General features: G+C 38.8%; 1 protein-coding gene and 1 long non-coding RNA gene across 4 annotated transcripts; both read left to right on the top strand.

The window, feature by feature from the left end:
- Positions 1 to 317: 317 nt before the first annotated feature.
- Positions 318 to 7,908, top strand: LOC147332343 (uncharacterized). 2 transcript variants are annotated; one of them, XR_015128805.1, is made up of 5 exons: positions 318 to 1,059; positions 1,853 to 1,883; positions 2,836 to 2,867; positions 3,993 to 4,019; positions 7,018 to 7,908. It is a non-coding gene; the product is annotated as an uncharacterized LOC147332343 (long non-coding RNA). The 2 variants fall into 2 exon arrangements; XR_015128804.1 differs by lacking the exon at positions 318 to 1,059 and having other exon boundaries at positions 1,230 to 1,883.
- A 429-nt stretch (positions 7,909 to 8,337) lies between these two features.
- LOC147332342 (uncharacterized) lies at positions 8,338 to 17,815 on the top strand. 2 transcript variants are annotated; one of them, XM_086288825.1, is made up of 4 exons: positions 8,338 to 8,622; positions 8,707 to 16,924; positions 17,109 to 17,245; positions 17,335 to 17,552. In XM_086288825.1, the coding sequence occupies exons 1-2, from the start codon at positions 8,348 to 8,350 to the stop codon at positions 15,695 to 15,697; spliced, it is 7,266 nt and encodes a 2,421-aa protein (XP_086144951.1). In that variant the 5' UTR covers positions 8,338 to 8,347; the 3' UTR covers positions 15,698 to 16,924; positions 17,109 to 17,245; positions 17,335 to 17,552. The 2 variants fall into 2 exon arrangements, with proteins under 2 accessions (XP_086144951.1, XP_086144950.1); XM_086288824.1 differs by adding an exon at positions 17,676 to 17,815 and having other exon boundaries at positions 8,455 to 16,924; positions 17,335 to 17,523.
- The last annotated feature ends 8,755 nt before the right edge of the window (positions 17,816 to 26,570 follow it).

Raw genomic sequence — 26,570 nt, 5'->3', positions numbered from 1 at the left:
CTCTTTGGTGTTGGTGTTCAGGAGTAGAGCCTTCTAATAATATTTATTCAAGTTATAGATTTAAAGTTCTGCGAGTTTTTTCTGTAGCAAATAAATATTGTATAGAATATTTAAAATCACCTACATTTTTGATGTTTACAATGCCCATTGTGTGTAATGCTGGAATTTCCTACTACCCGTGAACGCCTCATCTTTTACCTGACTGCCGGACATCCGCCTTTCGGCACACTTCGCTGAGTCCGCTCTGGGTGAGTGCTGCTGCTCTGCTTCTCCTCTTCTCTCCTAAATGTTTATAGTCTGTTTGTGTGATTTAACGAGTTCTTTTAGTGATTTATAAAGCCAACCGAGGTATAACTCATATTAGAGTAACACAGTGGTTGCTTTTTCTTAGTGAAACTTTGTCATTTTTGTATGTAAAAGGAGTGTTTGATGAGCTAACAACCCGATGCTAATGCCTAGCGCTCCTTTGAGCCCAGTGTGAAATGAAAATTTGACTGTGAACCACGGTTATTGTGTTGTTTTATTAATTACATTTGGTGTGTTTGTCAGTCTGTTACATAAGGTGCAGTTAGTTCTCTTCACAAATCAGTTGGTTAAAACAGCCTCATTCTTTATGCTGTAAAGTTTTTAACGAACCGCCATCTTAGATTCAGTGTCAGCTGTCGGCAAGATCAAAGGAGCCATTTTACCGCCTCTGACCGAACACGGGAGAAAAAGAGTCACGTGTGTGCAGGTCTTGTGGGTTAATTAAGACAAAGGAGGGGGGGGAGAAACTGAGGATTAAACATAGGCTATGTCCCCACATACACGGGTATTTTTGAAAACGGAGATTTTCCGTTTCTGTTTTAAAAAACAATCCCGTCCACACATAAATGCAGAAATGAAGGAGAACGCTGCTAGGAACATGCCAAAGCAGCAGGTGGCGCTATATTCCTAACCGTGTAGAAATGTTGGCCAATCAGAAGTCTAGAAGCCTCGGTGGGAAATGGTAAACAAAGATGGGGCATAGAAGCAGAACCGAGTCATATCTGTGGGGGGACAGTAACTGTGTGCGCATATGTAAGCATTTAAACACTGCAGAGAGAACAATTAACAGTAACCGTATTGTAGAAATGCATTTCACCGAAACAATAACGTTGCGCACAGTGTGACGTCAAAAAAGGCGCTGCGTTTTCTCCGTTTCCCTGTCCACACATAAATGCAAAAACTGAGTTTTCGAAAATATTCTGGCAAGCGTTTTTAGTTTTTCAGTGACCGAAAACGCCGTTTAAGTGTGGACGAAAGGTGCAAACGCATAGAAAAATCTCCATTTTCAAAAGTACCTGTGTACGTGTGGACATAGCCCAAGAATAATAAGAACTCCTAATATGTAGACTTTAATTTTTAAGAACTGTTTAACAAAGGCTTGTTTGTGCCAACCTAAATCTGCAGCACAGTTTAAATTCTCACTTTGTGGGAAATTAATGAAATAAACAACAGCCCACCTTCACATAAATAAAATATGGCAGTATATTATTATTAGTATGGTACATAGATATTTATTTTAAAACTACAGCATATTTACTATGATACTATGTGCAGTTGGTAATATTTTAGGAAGTAGAATTTGAATGCAGACCACCTCAAATATTAAAGCCTTAAAAATATGTCGTGCAGTTTTTCATGTATGAGTGTTTTGCAATCTTAAATGAGATGTAGACCAAAGAAAACAGAGGAGAGTTGTTGTTTGTATTCCAGCTGTAGTAAACAAAGAAGTTTAGTGAATCTTTTTGACAACAGAGAGTGATGCAGTATTGATGCTGATTTGAGTTTTCTGATCCTGTATTTTTGTTCTTTGTCTTTTGTTACACAGAGTGAAATAAAGCTTGGTTTTGCCTTTGCTGGTAAGTAAACAGTGATTGTAACTGAAGCAATATGAAATTGGGATTGTGTAACATTTTTAGCAATTTACATACAATAGTTTGGCTTTTTGTGATATCTTGCCATTTGCTCATGGGCAAAAACACATTTAGGATTTATAAGCAGTAAAGCCCCCCCCCCCCACTAGATCTCTGAGTGTCCCTAAAAATGTCCCTGAAGTTTAATAGGCCATTTATGTCTAATTTTAAAGGCTTATCAAAGCATTTCTGTAGTAATTATTGTTTTTATTACACATGTTAAGGCCATTTGAGACTCTGCAATTAAATTTTGCCCTCTTTAGACTAAAGTGAGTTCATTTTGTCTGAGGTACAGTGCTGGGAAAAGTCTTTCTTCCTTGCAGATTTATTTTGTTCATGCTTTTTTGTCACATGTTTCAAATCATCTAACAGGGATGATATGAATAAATACAAAAAAGCATTTTAAAGTGATGATTTCACGTATGAAGCAGAGAAAACCAAACCAGAGCTATCTGTTCTAATGTGAGAACATGCTGGTCTCTAATACCCAGCTGTGGAAGCCCTGATACGAAGAACTACCATCAAGCATTTATAGTATCAAGTATTATTTGTGATTGTTGCACGCTTTGAAACTGTGATGTTATCATTTGATCAAGTGTGCAGTGCGAGCAAATCATTGCTTGTGGTATCTGCTGTGTTATGTAATAGCACCAAAGTATTAGAGCTTTACGTTCATGAGGAATTTCTGTGGAATTGCAGATGGATAAAACGACACATCACCTTAATAAAGACAGAAATCTTTAATAAGGTGCAGAAAGAGAAGATGGGGTGTTTATAGTAAAGCTGTTGTAAACAAAGAATTTAACAGATTTTTTTTCCCACTACAGATTGTGATGCAGTATTGACTCTGATGCTGATTTCAGTTGTCTGATTCTGTATTTTTGTTCTTTTGTTACAGAGTGAAACAGAACTTCGGTTTTGCCTTTGCTGGTAAGTAAGCAGCAATTGTAACTGCAGTAATATGACATTGTCACTGTGTAACATGTTTAGCAACTTACCTAACGTAGTTTGGTTTTTGTGACATTACCATTTACTGATGGGCAAAAACAAATGGTCAGAATTTATACCTTGTAGCAGCAAAGGCCCCACACATGACCTCTGACTGTCCCTGAAGTTTAACAGGCCATTTGTGTCTGATTTTTATGTTTGAACACAAACAACTGTTTTTATACAGTTGTTCATGTTCTCCGTTTGTTTATGGATTTACCTAGCAGACATAACTATGAACGCATTTTAGGTGAGTTAGTGTAAGTGGTAGCTTAAACACTTAAGAGCACCACAGTTGTTGATTTATATCTTCACTCATATTCTGCTTATGTATTACATTAAAGTCAGACCACTATAGAAGTATTTTTGCCTGAGTGAACAGAAGTGGTACGTTAAACATTTAAGCAATAATAAAAGACTAAGAGAACCAGAGTTGTGAGTAGGCAATGTTGTGTATGTTAAAGCCTGTGTGTAATTTATGTACACTAAGTTTAAATCAGTTTCTTAATAAGTTGCTTGATACAATGTGTTTGAAAATTATATATAAAAGGGAAATATTGCAAAATACAAAAAGATTCCTGCCAACAGGTACAATGGAAGGACTTTTTATTATAATTTTTAAGAAATTAATTGCAAAAATGGCGTGCCACTGTTGTTACTATAACATGTCAGAATTTACATGTATTTTAGGATTTACATATTCAGATCAGAACTAAAACCTAATGAGGTTTTCCGTTGATTCTAACAGTTGTGGTTTTTCCACACTTTATTAAGCACTGACTTGTGATAGAAAATGATGGAGCTAAAAAGCCATAATCTGTACCAACAAATATTGGTGCCTCTTCTTTGCACTTCTGTAGTATGCATGCCTTTATTACACATGTTATCGTCATGTGAGACTCTGTAACTAAAGTTTGTCCTCTTTAGACTACAGTGAGTTCATAAAGGCTTGAAGAAATTGAGGATCTTACTAGTTATTTCATGTCACAGTAAATTGGATTGTGTGTGAAGAGGTTCAACAGTGTAAGTCATTAAACAGTGATCTGATGTGTTGTTTCCTTTCTCTAGGATACTGATCTGATCGTCGCAAGTCTGGTAAGTATAGGTTTTGTCTGCAGTACAGTGCTGAGAAAGGTCTTTCTTCCTTGCAGATTTATTTTGTTTATGCTTTTTTTCACATGTTTCAAATCATCTAACAAGGATGACCTGGATAAATACAAAAAGCAGTTTTAAAGTGACGATTTCATTTTTGAACCAGAACAACCTGGTCTAATGTAAAAACATATTGGTCTCTAATACCCAGCTGTGGATGCCCTGATAGCAACAATTACCATCAAGCATTTACAGTAACTGGTAATGACTGGTTTACATCACTGGTTGATTTTGGTCCACTATAATTTCAGAATTGTCTTAATTAGATCCAAACAGGACAGGCAAAAAAAGAAAAGAAAAAAGTCTTAATTAAGGCCCAATATAGGGTTTTCAAGTCATACCAAGTACCACGGTGGTTAGCACTGTTGCCGCACAGCAAGAAGGTCCTGAGTTTAATTCCAACATCAGGCCGGGGTCTTTCTGTGTGGAGTTTGCATGTTCTCCCGGTGTTTGCGTGGGTTCCCTCCGGGTACTCCGGCTTCCTCCCACCGTCCAAAGACATGCAGCTTGTGGGGATAGGTTAATTGAATAATCCAAATTGTCACTAGGTGTGTATCTGCGAATGAATGTGAGTGCGAATGGTTGTCTGTCCCTGTGTGTTGGCCCTGCGACAGACTGGCGACCTGTCCAGGGTGTACCCTGCCTCTCGCCCTATGACAGGTGGGATAGGCTCCAGTGCCCCCTGAAAAGGATAAGCGGAAGCGAATGGATGGATGGATGGATGGATGGATGGATGGATAGGGTTTTCAAGTCATACCAAGTATCTTAATTTCATTAAAGTCCAGACTGATTCGTTTACACCAAGTGTTTTGTTTCATTCATTCAATTGGACTTGCTTGTGTGCTTCAGATCCTAAGTGTGATTAAACTTAAGCCCAGGACCTGATGAGTTGATGTAGGTCCTGAAGTAGTAAAGGAACTCTGGGACATCACAGTAACAGCACCATGTTTGACTTTAATGCTGGTGTTTTTCTCTCACTATAGATGATTCAGTTTAGTGCAGTTAGTCAGCACAGCTCTTGGTTATCATCGAGATATTATTAGGCAACTTGTTTTTGCCTGTTCAGCTACAACGTCTGGGAGGGTTTCTGTTTTCTGGGGTCTCCAGATCCTTAGAAATCTCTTTGTAAACCTTTACAGAACTATATGTGTTTGTTTCACATTAGAGCAGCTCACGACTAGCAGTTTAGGGACAATTAAATATTCACATAGGGCAGGGGTCTCAAACTCCACTCTTCAAGGGCCGGTGTCCTGAAGCTTTTCCACGTGTCCCTGTTACAAAACACCTGAATAACATTTGTAGGTCATTAGTGAGAGTATAGAATTTGACTGTGTTGAAGTGGCATCCCCGAAGACTGTTCAAATTAAGTAATTTAAGTGTTTGGAAAAATGTACTTCTAAAAGTACTTTCATTGCATCATGTTCATTCACTCATGAGCTGCTATAACATGAATCAAATGGCTGAATTACCACCTCAGCATGCAGTCACGTTCTGTAGAGTTTTGCTAATGACCTACTAATGTTATTCAGGTGTGTTGCAACAGGGACACATAGAAAAGTTTCTGGACACCAGGCCTTAACGACCAGAGTTTGAGACCACTGGTGGTAGGGCATGGTGGATTTCAAAAGCTTCTTCCCTTAAATCACTGCCTAAAAACTGCTTTTTGTAATTTGTCATAATGACTTGCAAAATATAGGTGGGATGAAAACATAAACATAAGACATTTTATAGTGGCCTGATATTTTTATCAAGGCTGTTTTTTGAAAATAATCCTGCCCTAATTTACAAAAGATGAACTGTCTGAAAGTCATGTTTGTTTGTTTGTTTGTTTGTTTAAGAAATGTGGGAATGTCCAGCAAAGATCTTACATGCAACAGCTCAGATACAGCACTCACTTCTGTTCTTTTTATCATGAAATGATCTACAAAGAAATGATCATCATACTAAATTTTGCTAATTAGGCCTTTATATCAGCTATGATAAGTTTATTATAGATTTAGTGTAGTGCTTATTGCTGTGTATCAAACATGCCCCAAATGTGACTGAAATATGTAGAAACTGCTGTGTAGAAACTAGCTGTCTCCAAATTTCTCATTTTGCCAAAATTCATACAGAGTGACCTGAAACTGTGCTGTAACCTCAGTGTGTTGGTTTTGTTGGACCATATAATATTTACAGTAAGTTACTGTAGCAGCACGTCTTGGTTTGAGTTTATAGACTTAGTTTATTGTTTTAATAGAACGTAAAAATGTCCTTATAACAGTTCCACCATCATTTGTTAAACATTGTCATTCTGTTCAGTCCAATAATTTACTGTAGAAGTCTTTAGTATTTAAAGCCCTACATGTATTGTATTTTTGAGATTATAAGGCATAATGTCAATAAACAAGCCTGTTTTTAAGGCAGATTAAGCCAAACAAACAGTCAGATAAGTCAAACTTTATTCAAGTCATTCACAAACAACTCTCAACACTGTTCAGTTGTAACACATAAAATACAGAACAATACACTCTTTCAGTTCATTCCTCATCCACAAATCCATCAAACTCTTCATGGGTTGATCAGTTTGAAATCTGCTTCTTAAGCATGTCTTAAGCACGTGCCAGGTCCTTGTACACACACCATAATGTTATGTTGAAGCACCGTACAAATTACTCTGCGAGGGTCCTGACTATGGTAGCCATAATGCTCTGACAATACATCAAGCAGCACAGCTTTGTAGCTTACGAAGTCTTACGAAAATATTTGACAGAATTTTGAGCGCTGTGTACCACAGAAATCCCGTTTGAGGTCAGTAAGCATAACCAGAATCGATACGCTAGGCACATTGTATGTTTTTGAGATAATGACAGGATTTTAGGTATGCCATATAGTCTGAAGAATATGGTAAATCCAAGCATGTTGGAAATATGACTAATTCCATGCCTTTTGTGTCTTACAGGTGACCTGCTGCAGAAGATCCTCTCTCTCTCTCTATCATTATAAGCAATTCTGTCTATCCTATCACTCTCCCAACTCTATCTAATTTGAAAGCCATTCTATCTTGTATCCCTCTATCCCTACTGCTCTATCTAATTTGAAAGCCATTCTATCTTGTATCCCTCTATCCCTACTGCTCTATCTAATTTGAAAGCCATTCTATCTTGTATCCCTCTATCCCTACTGCTCTATCTAATTTGAAAGCCATTCCATCTTGTATCCCTCTATCTCTACTGCTCTATCTAATTTGAGAATCCAAGTTTTGAGAATCCTTTCAGAATCCAATTTTCAGAAATCCAAGTTACCAGAACTTGATCTATCTGTTACAGAATTCTGAGAGATCTCTGCTCTCACTGCTCTTTCTTTCCTGTCTTTAAACTCTCTCACATTCAGTCATTTTGCTGGAAATTACAAGTTGAATATACAGTAGTAGAATTACAGTACAGTAGAACTTATAGTAGAAACTACTTACACAGCCCTACATTTGTCATTTTAATTTTGCATTAGACTTTAGTTTGGACTGCTAGTTTGGCTTACTTTGATCAATTGTATAAAATATCACCTTTTTATAAGTTTATTTGTAATAAGATAATCTGGTTATTTTGTAATACATACATTCAGATAAATAATAAATTAGATCCAGTCTGTTAGTCTGTTTCATTGGCTATAACATTTGACTGCAAGTTTATAGTACTATTATTTAAGGACAAACCCATTTTGTCACTCGGTGTAAGTATTCAGTTAGTATTGTCATCGAGAAGTGCCTGAGGACCCAGACTTCCTGTTTCCTGACTGCTGCAGAACATCCAGCTGAAGAAACCCCGTTTCTAAAAGAGCTACAATAAAACGCACCAAATTGTTTCCAGAGAACTTTGAATTTCCTTTATTTTGAGTTTGGAGTACAAATCAGCTTTTTAACATCTATTCATATATTCATAAAAACATTTTATAGTATAATAGTACATTTCTCAGATTTAACAGTAACTTGAGGAGTTATAAGTTTTTCTGTTTCAAGGTTCAGTTTTGTTTATATTTGTGTATAACCACATATAAGTTCCAGATTGTACTTCAGCAAAATGCCAAGAAAAAGTCAAAGGTCGCAGTCCCAGAAGCTTAGATGGCAAAAGCAGAAAGAACAGGTGAATGTTTCTCAGAGCAGTGAGCAGGTAAAGGTGTGTGTTTCAACTTTTCCCAGCACAGAAGTGCAGAGCAGTGTTCAGACAGCCACAGTGTCTTATGCAGATGTGGTAAAGAGAAGTGTTCCCTCAGTGTCTGTCCCAGAGCCTGGAGTTATGCAGGTAATCCAGACTGAACCCCAGCTAACTGTACAAACACAGCATGATGGAGAGACAGCCACAGTGTCTTATGCAGATGTGGTAAAGAAAGGTGTTCCCTCAGTGTCTGTCCCAGAGCCTGAAGTTATGCAGGTAATCCAGACTGAACCCCAGCTAACTGCACAAACACAGCATGATGGACAAGCTCCAGGACAGTCTCATGTACAGGTTACAAACAGTGAAAGTCCACGAGTGAGTAGCGTCTGTGCTTCCCGAAGCCAGGCTTCTCCTAGGTATGGAAAGTACCGGAATCAGCAATGCATGGCTAACAGTTTGGTTTTCCTGTCATTCTTACACGAGGATGAATTTATTACCAGAGCAGATCTAAACCGTGTGTTGGACAAAGGCCATGCCGTCTATTCAGATGCCAGACTGAGGTTTGTGAACAGCGTGTTTCTAGCCTGCGATGAACTTCCCTCAGTGGTCACCAGCCGCAGACACGAGTATCAAGTCGACATGTCTCAGTTTGCTCATTACGGCACATTTGATGGTACAGATCACTTTCCGAGCCTTGAACAGGGATTACAGTGTTTGGCTTCAGACATTCGCTACGCTTTGCTAGTCATGGGAGGAACAGTCATCGCTGTTAGCAGGCTGACTTCAGGTGAATATGCATATTTTGACCCTCACCCACGTAAGTCTACTGGTATGCCATTGTCGCTAAGTGTAAGTGGTGGAACTGCAGTTATGTTGAAATTCACACGTCTTAATGACATGATTGACAGGATCAAACGTTTGTACAGAATGTTTAGCATCGCACCAAGCTGTACTTATGAACTACAGCCCATCGAGTTTCACAGTGAAAACGCTGCTGACCAAAGAGATGCTAATCAAACCACCGAATACAGACAAACAGCTACAAGTGCACCAGCACCAGCTTTAAATGAACGTGTTCATGAATTAAACTCTGAAATATACACTGAGCAGACACGGAAACCTGTGACCAAAGATTTAACCAGTGAAGTAATGTCATCCAGAGTTGATTCTTCAAATGAGACAGCTGCTCCCGGAAAAAAACATCCTTCTGATTATTTTGAAAAGAAAACCTCTGCATGTTCTGTGAGAGAAACTCCGGTAACACCAGATTCTGTTCCTCAGAATGATTCAAACAGTGCCTCCAGTTCAACTAAGATAACAGAGGAACTCTCAGATAAACTGCTGAAACGTAATAAACAGGAAAGGCAAAAAATGAGGAGAAGATTATTAGCTCAACAAAAGCTACCACAACGAAAGGAAAATCAGAAGACGAAAGAAAGGCAGATGTACAGGTTTGATGAAAGCTTCAAGACAAAGAAAAAAAACTCAACTAAGAAGTGTAATGATCCTGATCACAGACATAAAAGGAGTCTGTACAAAAATGAGCTGTATAAATTAAATGCTACCTATAAGGAGAAACACAGAGAACATTTGAGAAAGATGTATAGAGAAAGTGCTAAAATTAGAGAGAGAAAAAGAGAACGTGTCATAAGGACATATAGAGACAATCCCCTATTCAGAGAAAAGCAGAAGGAACGTATAACAAGAACGTATAGAGAGTCTCCCATATTCAGAGATAAGCAGAAGGAACGTGTAACAAGAACATATAGAGAGTCTCCCATATTCAGAGAAAAGCAGAAGGAACGTGTAACAAGAACATATAGAGAGTCTCCCATATTCAGAGATAAGCAGAAAGAGCGTATAAGAAGAATATACAGAACTTGTGCTGAATTCAGAGAAAAACATAAAGCTTACATGAGGTCATATGTATATAACCTATATAAAGAAAGTGAAGAATTTAAAAAGAAAAAACTATCTTACATGACTAAGCGTTATGGAGAAGAGAGACGATTTCAGCAACAACACAAGGACAATATGAGAGAACGAATGAGAGTAAAATATTGGAACGGTTTTTCTTTCAGACAGATGCATAATATCAGATGTGCAATGAATATAAAACGGAAATATCGCCAGATGCATCGACCAGCTGAGACTTTACAGTGTCATCCAGAGAACACTTTAATGAATGAGGCCATATCTCGTTTCAGATCAAACATTAAGTCAGCACCATCTTATGTTTGTACTGTTTGTCTAAAAGCTTCTTTTCCTAATCAGGTGAAGATCTGCAAAAGACAAAATTACTCAAAACACCAGACTGTAGCTCATCAGTGTCTAACTGGTAAATTTGTTCATGTGTGTGATGAAGCATGTAATGATCACTGCAGCTTTCCTGTTGAGAGAAAAAAAGAGTATATCTGTCACACATGTCACAGTTCCCTCAAAAGTGGATGCATGCCCAGGCTTGCTGCTGTTAATGGTTTAGAACTGCAGGATATTCCAGCTGAACTTTGTGATCTCAACATTCTGGAGAGACATCTGATTGCCAAATGCATACCATTTGCTAAGATTATTCCTCTTCCAAAGGGGAGACAGAGACTTATACGTGGTAATGTGGTATGTGTACCATCTGAGGTCCAACAAACAGTTGACAGTTTACCGAGGATCAGAAGCCAATCACAGATCATGAGGATAAAGCTGAAAAGACGACTGTGCTACAAAGGCCATCAGCTGTTCCAGACTGTCACCTGGTCTAAACTCATTCAAGCTCTGCGTAAACTGAAACAAATTCATCCACAGTACACAGATATTGTTATCAGAGATGATGCATTGCTTTGTGATCCAACGTTACCTGATGATGACAGCAGTGATGAAGCCAGCATGGCAAGTGATGATTATAATGAAGCAGATTTAATGGAAATTGACAACTATGAAAAAGATGCCCTTTTGTGCGAAAGTGAGTCTCAAAGTGACCAAGATATTAATATGCAATCCTGTGATGAACAACCAGAGGAACAAAATCCAGATGAACCAGAAAGTGATTTGAACAATGGAGGTTTTGCTCTAGAAAGTTGTCTGCAGCCTGTAGACATTTCAGAAGAGATTCTCTGTTTCACTGATAACACATATTGTGTGGCTCCTGCAGAAAGAAACAATCCTGTTAGCTTCTTCAGAACTCCTCATTTGGAAGCCATGGCATTTCCTGTGCAGTTTCCTACTGGTCAGAATACACTGGATGAAAAGAGACGTCTCAAGCTCACACCAAGTGCTTACTTCAAGTCAAGGCTTTTCAACATTGATGCAAGATTTGCTAAAGACACAAATTACTTGTTTTTCTCACAGTTTGTCACTGAAATACATTTGGCTAATTCCAGCATGACAATACAGCTAAGGAAAGGTAAAACTATGACCAAAGATGGACGCAAAATCACATCAGGAATGTTACAAAGTAAGACAGAAGTAGAGAAGCTGGTAAGAAATAAAGATGCAATCAGATTTATGCAGCCACTCAGAGGAACTCCAGCTTACTGGCAGAAAACTACCAGAGATCTATTCAGCATGGTTCGCCAAATAGGAACACCTCAGTTCTTTGTCACTTTCTCTGCTGCTGAGATGAGATGGCCTGAAGTGATTCAAGCAATAAAGAGACAGCAAGGTGAAGAGGTTGATTTTGAAGCCCTGGACTGGTCAGAAAAGTGTGAAATTCTAAGATCAAATCCAGTAACCACCATGCGAATGTTTGATAAACGTGTTGAGGCTTTGTTCAGAGATTTGCTTTTTTCTCCTGCACAGCCCCTTGGTGAGATCATTGATTACTTTTACAGAGTTGAGTTCCAGCACAGAGGTAGTCCACATATACACATGTTGCTGTGGATTCGAGAAAAGGTAGAAGCAGATGTGGATGATGACCAAACTGTCTGTGACTTTGTGGACAGATACATCTCAGCTCAACTCCCTGATCCAGAAAAACAACCTGAACTGCACAAAAAAGTCACTGAGCTACAAAAGCACAGCAAAAACCACACAAAGACATGCTTTAAGAGTGTGAACTCTGGTTGTAGATTTGGGTTTCCCAAACCACCAGCCACAAGAACAATGATTGTGAGACAGGATGAGGATTCAGACACTGAAGCTGCAAAAGCCAAACTCAGACCTTTGTTGAACCTGCTGAAGGAACCTGAAGCTGCTTCCCTCACCATAGAGCAGATTCTGTCACGATGCAACTTAACAATGAATGAGTATGAACAATGCCTCCAAGACATAAACAAGAAAACAGCTCTGATTCTGAAACGTGACCCAAATGAGTGTTGGATCAACAATTACAACCCAGACCTGCTTGAAGCCTGGAACTCTAATTTAGATGTCTCATTCATTTTGAATGCCTATTCATGTATAGAATACCTCTGTAAATATATAACAAAGAAAGAATCTGGCCTCTCTGAATACCTGAAGACAGTTATTGACAACTCTGATAAGAACACCGTCAATGAATGTGATGAAATGAGAGCTGTGATGCAGGCTTACTCAAAAAAGAGAGAAATCAGCGCACAGGAGTGTGTGACTCGAGTCTGTGGCCTAAAAATGAAAAAATGTTCCCGCAGTGTTGTATTTGTACCAACAGATGATAACCCAGTAAAAATGAGTCGGCCCATGAGCTTCCTGGAAAGCACAACACACGACAGTTGTAATATTTGGATGACAAGTTTGAGTGATAAATACAAATGCAGACCTGAGACCCCAGAATATGAGGAAATGTCACTGGCTGATTTTGCTGCCTTGTGCAGGTTGGTGAGTGGTCCAAATGAAGGAAAAGATGTGCTTCCTCTTCTAAACCAGCTTGGATTTGTACAAAGGCGAAAGAATGATAAACCAGCTATAATCAGATATTACCACTGTTCACAGGAAAAAGATCCTGAGCAATATTATGGTCGACTGTTGAGACTTTACCTTCCACACAGATCAGAGCAGGAACTGAAACCACAAGGGTTCCAAACCTATCAGTCCTTCTACAACTCAGGTTTTGTACGACTTCCATGTTCAGACCACAGTGAGTCTGTGAAAAGGGTTGTGAAAAGAAATAAAGACAAGTATGAGAAGAACTCTGAGGATATTGAGAGTGCACTGGAAGAGTTTGAACAAAATAGGGATGTTGTGATTGATGAATGGTGTAATCTTGCTCCTGAATCTGAAGTTGTGAGGCTGCAATGCGATGAGAATCTTCCTGAGAGACATTCTGATGATGAGAACGAACAGGAGAATGTTCCCGACTACAGTCGTCAGTCTGATGCTGTAACAAAGATCAGAGCCGTCAGAGAACAACCTGCAGTAGATCCAGCCGTGGTACGTGTAATGTATCAGAATCTGAACCAGAAGCAGGCCTGCGTGTTCTATGCCATAAGAGACTGGTGTATTCAGCGAGTTTGTGGTTTGAACCCAGATCCATTTTTCTTCTATATCAACGGTGGTGCAGGAACTGGAAAGTCACATCTGATTAAGTGTATTCATTCTGAAGCATCAAAGATCCTGAGCAGACTGCCTGCTAATGCAGAAGAAGCTGACATATCAAATCCAACTGTTTTACTGACTTCATTTACCGGTACAGCAGCTTTTTCTATCAATGGCTCTACATTACATTCTCTACTGAAACTACCCAGGAGTCTGAAACCACCCATTCAAGGACTTGGTAACCAACTGGATGAAGTCAGATCTGAGCTGATGAATGCTGAAATTATTGTTATTGATGAGATTTCAATGGTTTCAAAACCCCTTTTTGCTTATGTGGATGCAAGACTGAAACAAATCAAAGGCACTCAGAGACCTTTTGGTGGAATGTCAGTTTTAGCTGTTGGAGATTTTTACCAGCTGCCACCAGTGCGACAGTCTAAACCTCTCTGTGTTTACGATCCAGAACAGATTGACCTATGGCAGGAGCATTTTCAGATGATCACTCTAACCGAGATCATGCGTCAGAAAGATGATGTGGCCTTTGCAGAGATGCTGAACAGGATTAGAGTCAAAGAAAAGACAGATGAGCTTTCTCAGTGCGACAGAGATTTGTTGTCACAGGCTGTGACTGCACCAGAAGAATGTCCAACTGAGGTCTTACACATTTATGCCACCAACAAGAATGTGGAATCCCATAACACAGATACCCTGAAGAAGCTTCATTCAAACATCATAATCATCAATGCAGACGATTTCCAGAAGGATAAATGTACAGGCAGAATGGAACGAAGAGACAAACCATTTACAGGTGGGCGAAATGATTTACCTGACACTCTGAATGTTGCTGAAGGAGCTCGAGTCATGCTGACCAGAAACTTGGACACACTAAACGGTTTAGTCAACGGTGCTTTTGGTATACTGGTAAAGGTGGTGAGATCTGAAAATGATGGACACATAATTAAACTGGGGCTCAGGATGGACAACCGGCAGCCTATGAGACACAACCGCAGTGCTAATGCAGCATCTGATGATCTGGTTTACATTGAGAGAGCAGAGGAGAGTCTGAAGTTTAAAGGAGCAGTACGCAGACAGTTTCCTGTAAAGCTAGCATTCGCTTGCACAATTCACAAAACTCAGGGTCTTACAACACAGACAGCTGTAGTTTCAATGAAGAACATTTTTGAACCAGGTATGGCTTACGTTGCTCTCAGCAGGGTGACGTCTCTCAGTGGACTCTATTTGCAGGACTTGGATGAGAAAAAGATTTACGCCAATCCCGAGGTAACTGCAGCGCTCCAAACCATGAGACAAGCCAGTGTTGAGGAAATGATGCCTCTTCTTCAGGTCAGAGAAACAGCCAGCAGACTTGACACTCTTACACTGATCCATCACAATACGGAGGGTTTGCCATCTCACATCAGTGACATCAAGAGTCATCATGAAATGTGTTTAGCAGATGTTTTGTGTCTCACTGAGTCTCACCTTCAAGGCTCCTTTGTTGCAGACAGTCTTCATTTGGACGGCTACACCATGTTCAAACGCAACAGACATGTGTCCTACACAAACTTTCCTCACATGGCCAGCAGAAGTGGTGGGGGAGTTGTTGTGTATTTGAGGAATCATTTTCAGGTTCAGGTAAAACAGTATCTGCATAATGTCACTGATCTTGAGTTTTTAGTGTTGAAGGTTCAGGCTCCATTCCCTGCACTCATTGCTGTTGTGTACAGACCCCCTGACTACAGTTTGACACCATTCATGCAAAACCTGGTAAGTCTTTTAGATTCACTTGAAATAATGGACTGTCACCCAATCATTGTGTGTGGAGATTTTAATGAGAACCAGTTGCAGAGTGGAAGAAAACAGATTCTGGAGCAGTTTCAGTCGAGAGGGTATTCACAGCTGATCACTTCTGCCACTACAGACAAGAACACCCTGCTTGACCTCATTTTTATTTCTCAGCCACAGAAATGTCTGTATTCAGGTGTTCTGAGATCATATTACAGTTACCACAACCCTGTCTTTTGTGTCCTGTCCTCGAGCCAATCATGAAGTCGTCTGGTGAGTTTTGAAACAATTACAGATCATGTTTGTTACAGAGTTTACTGATTGTAGAGCATGAAAAAGATTTTTCATTGAAAAAAGGGTCTTCCCTACTCTGTCTGTCAGAAGACCCTTTCTTATTGCAATGTTATTAATCATTTCACCAAATCATTGCTGAACTTCATGCAGAGCAGAGAACATCTGCTATCATGCACCTCTGATCTGAAATGTGCTGCAACATTTATTAAACCAACATCATTTCTTTTATTCTCATGTTTTAAATGACTAAATCTTTTTACTGTGACGTATGTAGCTCAACAAACGAGATCTTCCCCTCCAAGGGCTTGAAAATATGAAATAGTAAATAAATAAATCCCACATAAATGCAGGTATTTATTATGGCTCACATGAATAAATACAGACAATTATATTTTCTTGATTATAGTAGCTTTTGTAGAATCAAAAGTTTTTGTGATGAATGAGGTTTTGCTTATCATGTTTTACAGGTAAAAAATGTCAAAAGTTATAAACTATCTTTACGCTACCAGAGATGTCTATAATGATACATTATGTAGAGAAAAACATTAGTACAGCTTACAGAATATGTATAAAAACTGATTTAGAAGTAAATGGATAGTTTTCTGAAAGTTCCCGACTACAGTTTAACACCACCCACCCAGATCAGCCCCCAAGTGTCTATGTAATGCTGGTATGGTGTGTGAGTTTGACTTGGCCTTTATCCGGGTGGGTTTGGGTTTGGGTGGATAAAGGCCAAGTCAGAATTCTCTGAGCAGCTGGAAAAAGCTGCTAATAAACAAAGACATCAAAAAGTGTGGGCTTTAGGTGTAGCCCCCGCTTTCTGATGCACTAATTAGACTTAGTAACCGACACCCCATACCAGCATTACATAGACACTTGGGGGCTGAGCTGGGTGGGTGGTGTTATAAGCACGTGTTTTGTTAGATATATTTTTTCAGACACCATCTTCATGAACTGCTGAGCCAAACCTGATCCACAGATAACTACATGCCACAAGGAGACTGCTGTGTTATGAATTGCCATACCAGTGTGTCTTCAATGGAGAAGATGACACACCCATCACCTGACCTCCTGCCTGATCTGGAGACCATCATCATGCTACCACACTACACACCTCTGAGACCATCAATGATGACTCATACTGAGGAAACTGTATTTCCTGTCAGAGATGCTCAGTGATCCTCAGAGCAGAGAGAGGTATCATTCTTTATCTTTGATAAAAAAAAATGTCAGTGTTTTTAATTCAATTAATTAATTAAAATCCTGTTTATTGCATAAATAATTCCACACTCAAATGATTATACTTGTTGACACTTTTTGAGTTTTAATTCACATTATGGATTACAAATCTATGCTTTTTCTACTCTGTCTCTCTGTGCAGGTATTGCTGTCTTCTGAGTTCTTCCGTGTCCCAACTGAGGCCTTCAAACCTCATTGCAGAGCTCATGTCTTTCCTCACCATCATGTGAGTGTGAGATTGCTCTGGATTCTGGTTATGTGGCCTGCAGCACCTATAAGGTATTTCAACATTGTTCATTGTATAACTTATTTGTAGTTTTTAGGGTTTCTACAGACAAAAAAAATGTTCCTTTTTCTGTATTTTTTAGAACAAGCTCGTCCAGTGTGCCTGCATTCCAGCTTCTTAGACTCTACGCAAGTGGACAGAGTATCAGTGTTTGGCCACTCTTACAGACACTGACTTCTGTCAATTCACTTCTACTGATCGGGCACCTCACTCCAGGAAGACAGAGGGCTGCAAGCCTGTCATCATTTCCAGTGTGGCTTTGTATTCTTGGGTTAGCATCAGATTTTTCCCACAAATATTCAAAGGTAACACTTGTTTTAAGCTTAGTTATTAAATCAAAAGTCTTCCCTTGTGTCATGTCTGTGAAGGTTCTCATGATGTCCTTTGATGTAGTCTCTCTCTTCACTTGCATACCCACTACAGAGGCAGTGGAGACTGTCAGAAAACGACTGCAAGAAGACAGCTCCTTGGAAGACAGGACCAACTTCACACCCGATCAGATGTGCACACTGTTAGACCTCTGCCTCACCACTACATATTTCAAATACAACGAGGGTTTCTACAGACAAAAACATGGCTGTGCCATGGGTTCCCCTGTGTCACCTGTTGTAGCCAACCTTTACATGGAGGAAGTGGAAAGGAAGGCTCTTGGCTCTTTCAAAGGAAGAGTACCCAGCCACTGGTACAGATATGTAGATGACACCTGGGTCAAAATCAAAAGGCAAGAAGTGGAATCCTTCACTGCGCACATTAACACCGTGGATAAAAACATCAAGTTCACCAGGGAAGACACAAAGGACGACTGTTTGCTTTTCCTGGACTGCGCTATGCACATTGAAGAGAACGGCAAACTCAACATCAAAGTTTACCGGAAGCCCACACACACGGACCAGTACCTCCTCTTTGACTCCCATCACCCTCTGGAACACAAACTTGGAGTAATTAGGACACATGTCAGTGTTTTTTAATTCAATTAATTAATTTAAATCCTGTTTATTGCATAAATAATTCCACACTCAAATGATTATACTTGTTGACACTTTTTGAGTTTTAATTCACATTATGGATTACAAATCTATGCTTTTTCTACTCTGTCTCTCTGTGCAGGTATTGCTGTCTTCTGAGTTCTTCAGTGTTCCAACTGAGACATTCAAACCTCACTGCAGAGCTCATGTCTTTCCTCACCATCATGTGAGTGTGAGATTGCTCTGGATTCTGGTTATATGGCCTGCAGCACCTATAAGGTATTTCAATATTGTTCATTGTATAACTTATTTGTAGTTTTTAGGCCTTAACACAACTAAAATGTTCCTTTTTCTGTATTTTTTAGAATAAGCTCGTCCAGTGTGCCTGCATTCCAGCTTCACAGAAAAGAACATCAGACACCAGCGAGGGAGGATAAGAAAGACAGACACAACAACATTGTCATCCCCTATGTAGCCGGTGTATCAGAAAAACTCAGGAGAGTTTTCTCCAAATACGACATCCCAGTGTACTTCAGACCCAGTAACACACTCAGACAGAAACTGGTTCACCCGAAAGACAAAACTCCTAAACACAAACTTAACAATGTGGTGTACGCTGTACAGTGCAGCGAGGAATGCCCAGACTTCTACATCGGAGAGACCAAACAGCCACTTCACAAGCACATGGCACAACATAGAAGAGCCACCTCCACAGGACAAGACTCAGCAGTCCATCTGCATCTAAAGGACAAAGGTCAGTCTTTGAGGATGCCAATGTTCACATTTTGGACAGATGGAGGAGTGAAAGAAGCCATTTACGTCCACTGTGAGCGACCATCTTTAAACAGAGGCGGTGGTTTACGACACCAACTGTCTGCCATCTATAATCCAGTTTTGAGTTCCCTCCCCAGACACCGTAACGTCCACTCACATCCTGGGAGTGGGCGTGGGTGATTTCCTGACCTCGGGAAATCACATGATAGGGTGGGGCCAGGTTTCACAATGAGCTCACCCGAAACCCTGGCTGATTGGGACCCACACCCACTTTCACACCTTGGCTCATGTGATTAGGTAGAGGATCATCAGGGGGTTCTTTGTCCCTCTTTGGGGGGAAACTCCCACTGGGTTTAAATCTGGGACTCTCCACCATTGACCCTTAGAACTGAAGAAGCTTCTCGGATGAGAGGTGAAACGTCTTCAAGGAACTCAAAGAAGTCCAGACGCTTTTCTTTCCAAGCTCCTTAGACTTCACTTGTGTTAATTACATTTTATTTGTTGTTGTTTTCTTTTAGATTTATATGCAGTGATTGGATGTGGTGGAGCTTTGTTAACCGTGTGGAAAACATCTGTTTGTGATGATATTTACAATGAGGCTTTAAGGTGACAGTTTCCATGTAATTTCAATCCTCTTACTAAGCAAAAACATGTTTGCAATTAACATATTTTTTCAGTTTTGTCTTTTGGATTTATGGTTAACATTCCTCTGTGACAGCAAATACTAAACTGGTCCAAGTAACCAGCATATCATTGGTCAAAGGCAAAAAGGACCACATGTCACACTAGCAATGAATTTTTGACTGTGTTTGTGTTAGTATAGAGTAGGTCTAACAGTGGTTTTCCACATCTGCTCTAATATATATAGATAATGGGTCAGACATATATAGTCATTTTGAAAAGTTCATAAAGGTCATTTATATGTGTTCCTCTTTATCATTTTATATCAGGTCACACAGCTGACTTGAGTTTTGATCAGAGTAGAACCATAACATTCATGCTAATGGTTCTACTGTTTACAGTTACTTTATGATGGATTTCACCCTGGTCACAGCACTATGTGAAAAGCTGTTAGAGGTAAAGTTAAGCCAATTAATACATCATCATAAGTCACTCTCTAACGCAGGGCAGTGATTATTATTCACTGTAATTTATTCAACAACAATGTTCTTTATTTGATTCTTTAAATATGCACATCGATTGTTTAGCTCTGTGACTCTCCACACCTGAAATATATCACAATGTGGACTTCATTTCGACAGTATTTTGTAGATTGGTACCATATTTATCATCGAATCATCTTGTGCACTTATTAACTAAATGTTGTTTGTTTGTTTTTTTTGTTTGTTTGTTTGGGTTTTTTTTGTTGCCATTTTTACCTTTCACCAACTGTGTAAATTCTGCAATTTTACCTTGGTTTTGTTTCACATCAGTTTATCTGCTGGCTGGTATTCCTGTCTTCCTTCTCTCACCCCAACCGGTCGCAGCAGATGGCCGCCCCTCCCTGAGCCTGGTTCTGCTGGAGGTTTCTTCCTGTTAAAAGGGAGTTTTTCCTTCCCACTGTCGCCAAAGTGCTTGCTCATAGGGGGTCATATGTCATATGATTGTTGGGTTTTTCTCTGTATCTATGAAGCGCCTTAAGGCGACTTTTGTTGTGATTTGTTGCTATATAAATTGAATTGAATTGGTTTTCTTTCTTTTCTAATGTTTCTGGTCATTTTTCACAGTTAAACAAGTAACTTTGAGGTTACGTCATCGTTTTCAGCTGTTATCTGTATACATTTTTTTCCTAATAATTACATTTCTGCAAAATTATAGCAGTTCTGGTAAGTTGTAATATTTCTGCCAAGTTATTAATTTTTTAATAAATTATTACATTTCTGCTAAGTTGTAGCTTCTGGTAAACTACAACATTTCTGCTGAATTGTTATGTTTCTTCTAAGTTATTGCATTTCTGCTAAGTTATTACATTTTTGCTAACTTGATGTTCTTCTGCAAAGTTATTAAAATTTCAACAACTTTTTAAACGCTGACTTTGATTTCTTCAGCTTCTTCAGCTATTTTCAACTATTTTCAGCAGACAGCTTCAGCTTTACAGTTTCCTCTAAGTGATTGCAGTTCTGCTAAGTTATTCCATTTTAGCAAAGTTCCTTTGCTTCTGCAAAGTTTTTACAATTTCTGCAACTTTTCAGCTTTTTCAGCTACTTTTTGCATACAGCTTCAGCTTTAAGCATCCACACTGCATTTTCGCAGGAAATGCAAATTTTTCTAGTTATTATTATTATTCTTAGGACTTCCGTACACTTTTCGCCGTAGAACTACTTCCACAATTTTCAGCCGATTTTCACCGTTCAAATTTTAAACTATTCTGCTATTTTTGCTCTTTCCGGCTATGACTTTTGCTATTTTTAACTATTATACTTTTTAAAATATTCCACTTTTTTCCTTTAATTTGTCCCATTGAAATGAATGGGAAACTTCAGCAATTCTGCTAAAATTTGCTTGTTTTTGAAACTTAACTACTTCCTCATACTTTCACCTAGAACAACCATTCAAATTTTAAAATGTTCACAAATTATTGGGCTATTCAGGTATGATTCAGCTTTTTCAAATCTTTTACTGTTTTACTTTTATGCCTCTTAAAGTTTTGAGTTGCAAAATTGTGATTTTTCACAAAATACATGCGTTGTTATGGTTGCTATGCTCTTGGCTTCCAGTGTGCCACTGAAGCTTTTGCAGTCTTCTCTTCATGTCCGAACAACTGTTTGCTACTTGCTCAATATTCACTCAACTTCCACAAATTATACATCAAAACGTAGGTATTTTTGCTGGCTTTCAGAAAATGTCACTATCATTGTTGTGGTATTCATAGAACTTTCGCAAATCTCCTCAGACTAACACAAGGTCAGAAAACTCTCCATATAAAGTCAATGGAGAGTTTGTTCAAAATCACCGCTGCATTTCTGTAATGAGAGGCATATTCGAATCGTCATATCTCCTTAACGAAGCAAAGTTAAGACATGAGGCTTGTCCCGGCATATCTTCAGACACTCCTGACGCTCACAATTCAAGAATTTCTTTCTCAACTATTACCGTTCTGAAATGAGTTGGACTTGTTTGAGGGTAGGAAATTCGTCCTTCGCTCAGATTTCTTCAGATTTCAAAGTCTGGAAATGAACCACTTTTTTCTCTCGTCATAACTTTTTGTTGGATTTCCACAGAGACCTGAAAATTTCCATGATTGTTCACCAAAGCCTGCTGTCTCTTACGGTGAAAGAATGATATCGATACTCCAAATAGATTTCAAGTTACAAAGCGTTGTTTGAGGGCAAGTCAAGGCAGTTTTTGCTTCGCTCTACTCAGTTATGGTGCATTAGAAGTCAAATATCTTTAATAATTCATATTTTAATGATAAATTGTAAACACTGGAAGATTCCCCCATCTCTTCTGAACAAAACGGTGTAAGAATGACCGTTCTAGCCCCTACGGTTTGGAAATTATGGTCATTTGTTTGAGGGGAGTCGTCACTATGAGAAATAGACTGCAATAATCCTGTGCCTCTCTCTGCTGCGTGTGTAAAAAGATGCACCTTTTTTGGCGGGAAAACGTAAACAGCCACTCTGATTGGTGGATTTAAATTCGGCAGCTCTCTCCCTCTGTGTCTGTCTGTGTGTGTGTGTGTGTGTGTGTGTGTGTGTGTGTGTGTGTGTGTGTGTGTGTGTTTAGTGGGAGAGAGAGGACCCTGCCCTTATTTGGCAGCATGTCATTGTAGGATTTAAATTGCATATAGTTAGACTGATTGACTGGATTAGAGCCTGTGTTTGTGTGTCCCTCTCTGCATTTCTGTTTCAATATGCCTCCATATTTGTAATTTTGTAAGTTATTGCTATTCTGCTAAATCATAGTATTTCTGGTACTTTTTGGTACTTGTGCTGAATACAGTATTTCTGCTAAATTATAGTATTTCTGCTTTATTATACTATTTGTGCTAAAACATAGTATTTCTACTAAATGTAGTATTTCTGCTTTTTATACTATTTGTGCTAAATTATAATATTTCTGCTTTTTATACTATTTGTGCTAAATTATAATATTTCTACTTTTTATACTATTTGTGCTAAATTATAATATTTCTTCTTTTTATACTATTTGTGCTAAAACATAGTATTTCTACTAAATGTAGTATTTCTGCTTTTTATACTATTTGTGCTAAATTATAATATTTCTGCTTTTTATACTATTTGTGCTAAATTATAATATTTCTGCTTTTTATACTATTTGTGCTAAATTATAATATTTCTGCTTTTTATACTATTTGTGCTAAAACATAGTATTTCTACTAAATGTAGTATTTATGCTTAATCATACTATTTCTGCTTTTTATAGGATTTGTTCCTAATATAGTATTTCTGCTTTTTATAGGATTTGTGCTTAATATAGTATTTCTGCTAAATTATAGTATTTCTGCTTTTTATAGTATTTGTGCTAAAACATAGTATTTCTACTAAAAGTAGTATTTATGCTTAATCATAGTATTTCTATATATTTCTGCCAGGTCCCCAGGCAGCCAATCCTCTGTGAGGACTTAGACATTCAAATTTTCAAATCAGGGCCTGCACGGTTTCCCAGCCAATCATATATGTGTCCTGAGGCATTCAAATTTGCATATTGGGGCCTTCATGGCTTCTAAGCCAGCCAATCATATCTGAGGGCTGAGGAATTCAAATCCACAAATCAGGGCCTGCATGGCTTCCCAGGCAGCCAATCACATATGTGGCCTCAGGCATTCAAATTTGCATATTGGGGGAATTCGTGGCTTCTAAGTCAACAAGTCATCCATGTCGTATATCTCTAAAAATTCACATTTTAATGATAAATTGTCAACACTTGAAGATTCCCCCATCACTTCTGAACAAAACGGTGTAAGAATGACCGTTCTAGCCCCTACGGTTAGGAAATTATGGTCATTTGTTTGAGGGGAGTCGTCACTATGAGAAATAGACTGCAATAATCCAGTGTCTCTCTCTGCTGCGTGTGTAAAAAGATGCACCTGTTTTGGCGGGAAAAAGTACACAGGCTCTCTGATTGGTGGATTCAAATTCAGCAGCTCCCAGGCTGACCTAGAAACTTACTTCTCTCTCCCTGTGCATTTTTTTGCTGATTTTTTCATTTAACAAGTATATTTGAGGGACCCTCAGCATGTTCAGCATTTTTTCAGCTGTCCATTTTGCTTTTCCAATTTTTCTGTTTAACTTATTACTATTGTGCTAAATCATACTGTTTCTGCTATTTCATAAGATTTGTGCTTAATATAGTATTTCTGCTTTTAATAGGATTTGTGCTTAATATAGTATTTCTGCTTTTTATAGAATTTGTGCTTAATATAGTATTTCTGCTTTGTATATAATTTGTACTTAATATAGTATTTCTGCTTTTTGTAGGATTTGTGCTTAATATAGTATTTCTGCTAAATTATAGTATTTCTGCTTTTTATAGTATTTGTGCTAAAACATAGTATTTCTACTAAATGTAGTATTTATGCTTAATCATAGTATTTCTATATATTTCTGCCAGGTCCCCAGGCAGCCAATCCTCTGTGAGGACTTAGACATTCAAATTTTCAAATCAGGGCCTGCACGGTTTCCCAGCCAATCATATATGTGTCCTGAGGCATTCAAATTTGCATATTGGGGCCTTCATGGCTTCTAAGCCAGCCAATCATATCTGAGGGCTGAGGAATTCAAATCCACAAATCAGGGCCTGCACAGCTTCCCAGCCAGCCAATCATATATGTGGCCTCAGGCATTCAAATTTGCATATTGGGGAATTCGTGGCTTCTAAGTCAACAAGTCATCCATGTCGTATATCTCTAAAAATTCATATTTTAATGATAAATTGTCAACACTTGAAGATTCCCCCATCTCTTCTGAACAAAACGGTGTAAGAATGACCGTTCTAGCCCCTACGGTTAGGAAATTATGGTCATTTGTTTGAGGGGAGTCCTCACTATGAGAAATAGACTGCAATAATCCAGTGTCTCTCTCTGTGCTGCGTGTGTAAACAGAAGCACCCGTTTTGGTGGGGAAAAGTGCACAGCCTCTCTGATTGGTGGATTCAAATTCAGCAGCTCCCAGGCTGACCTAGAAACTTACTTCTCTCTCCCTGTGTGTGTGTGTGTGTGTGTGTGTGTGTGTGTGTGTGTGTGTGTGTGTGTGTGTGTGTGTGTGTGAGAGAGAGAGAGAGAGAGAGAGAGAGAGAGAGAGAGAGAGAGAGAGAGACTTTTAATGGGATGATCTCATTGTAAGATTCAAATTCAATATATTTAGACTGGTTGACTGAATTGGATCTTGTGTGTGTGTCTCTCTGTGCATGTGTGTTTCCTCATGTGTACATATTTGTAATTGTGTGGCTGTCATAAATTTTTTTGCTGATTTTTTTCATTTAACAAGTATAGTTGAGGGACCCTCAGCATGTTCAGCATTTTTTCAGCTGTCCATTTTGCTTTTCCAATTTTTCTGTTTAACTTATTACTATTGTGCTAAATCATACTGTTTCTGCTATTTCATAAGATTTGTGCTTAATATAGTATTTCTGCTTTTAATAGGATTTGTGCTTAATATAGTATTTCTGCTTTTTATAGAATTTGTGCTTAATATAGTATTTCTGCTTTTTATATGATTTGTGCTTAATATGGTATTTCTGCTAAATTATAGTATTTCTGCTTTTTATAGTATTTGTGCTAAAACATAGTATTTCTACTAAATGTAGTATTTATGCTTAATCATACTATTTCTATATATTTCTGCCAGGTCCCCAGGCAGCCAATCCTCTGTGAGGACTGAGACATTCAAATTTTCAAATCAGGGCCTGCACGGTTTCCCAGCCAATCATATAAGTGTCCTGAGGCATTCAAATTTGCATATTGGGGCCTTCATGGCTTCTAAGCCAGCCAATCATATCTGAGGGCTGAGGAATTCAAATCCACAAATCAGGGCCTGCACAGCTTCCCAGGCAGCCAATCATATATGTGGCCTCAGGCATTCAAATTTGCATATTGGGGAATTCGTGGCTTCTAAGTCAACAAGTCATCCATGTCATATATCTCTAAAAATTCATATTTTAATGATAAATTGTCAACACTTGAAGATTCCCCCATCTCTTCTGAACAAAACGGTGTAAGAATGACCGTTCTAGCCCCTACGGTTAGGAAATTATGGTCATTTGTTTGAGGGGAGTCCTCACTATGAGAAATAGACTGCAATAATCCAGTGTCTCTCTCTGTGCTGCGTGTGTAAACAGAAGCACCCGTTTTGGTGGGGAAAAGTGCACAGCCTCTCTGATTGGTGGATTCAAATTCAGCAGCTCCCAGGCTGACCTAGAAACTTACTTCTCTCTCCCTGTGTGTGTGTGTGTGTGTGTGTGTGTGTGTGTGTGTGTGTGTGTGTGAGACAGGGAGAGAGAGAGAGAGAGAGAGAGAGAGAAAGCCTTTTAATGGGATGATCTCATTGTAAGATTCAAATTCAATATATTTAGACTGGTTGACTGAATTGGATCTTGTGTGTGTGTCTCTCTGTGCATG

This window comes from Aulonocara sp. 'chitande type north' Nkhata Bay, linkage group LG4 (genome assembly GCF_057382095.1).
Source record: "Aulonocara sp. 'chitande type north' Nkhata Bay isolate Kocher_YH1m ecotype deep benthic linkage group LG4, A_spYH_male_GT1.1, whole genome shotgun sequence".
Taxonomy (NCBI): Eukaryota; Metazoa; Chordata; class Actinopteri; order Cichliformes; family Cichlidae; genus Aulonocara; species Aulonocara sp. 'chitande type north' Nkhata Bay.
Note: the sequence above shows the minus strand (reverse complement) of the source record. Positions and strands in the feature narration are given on the sequence as shown.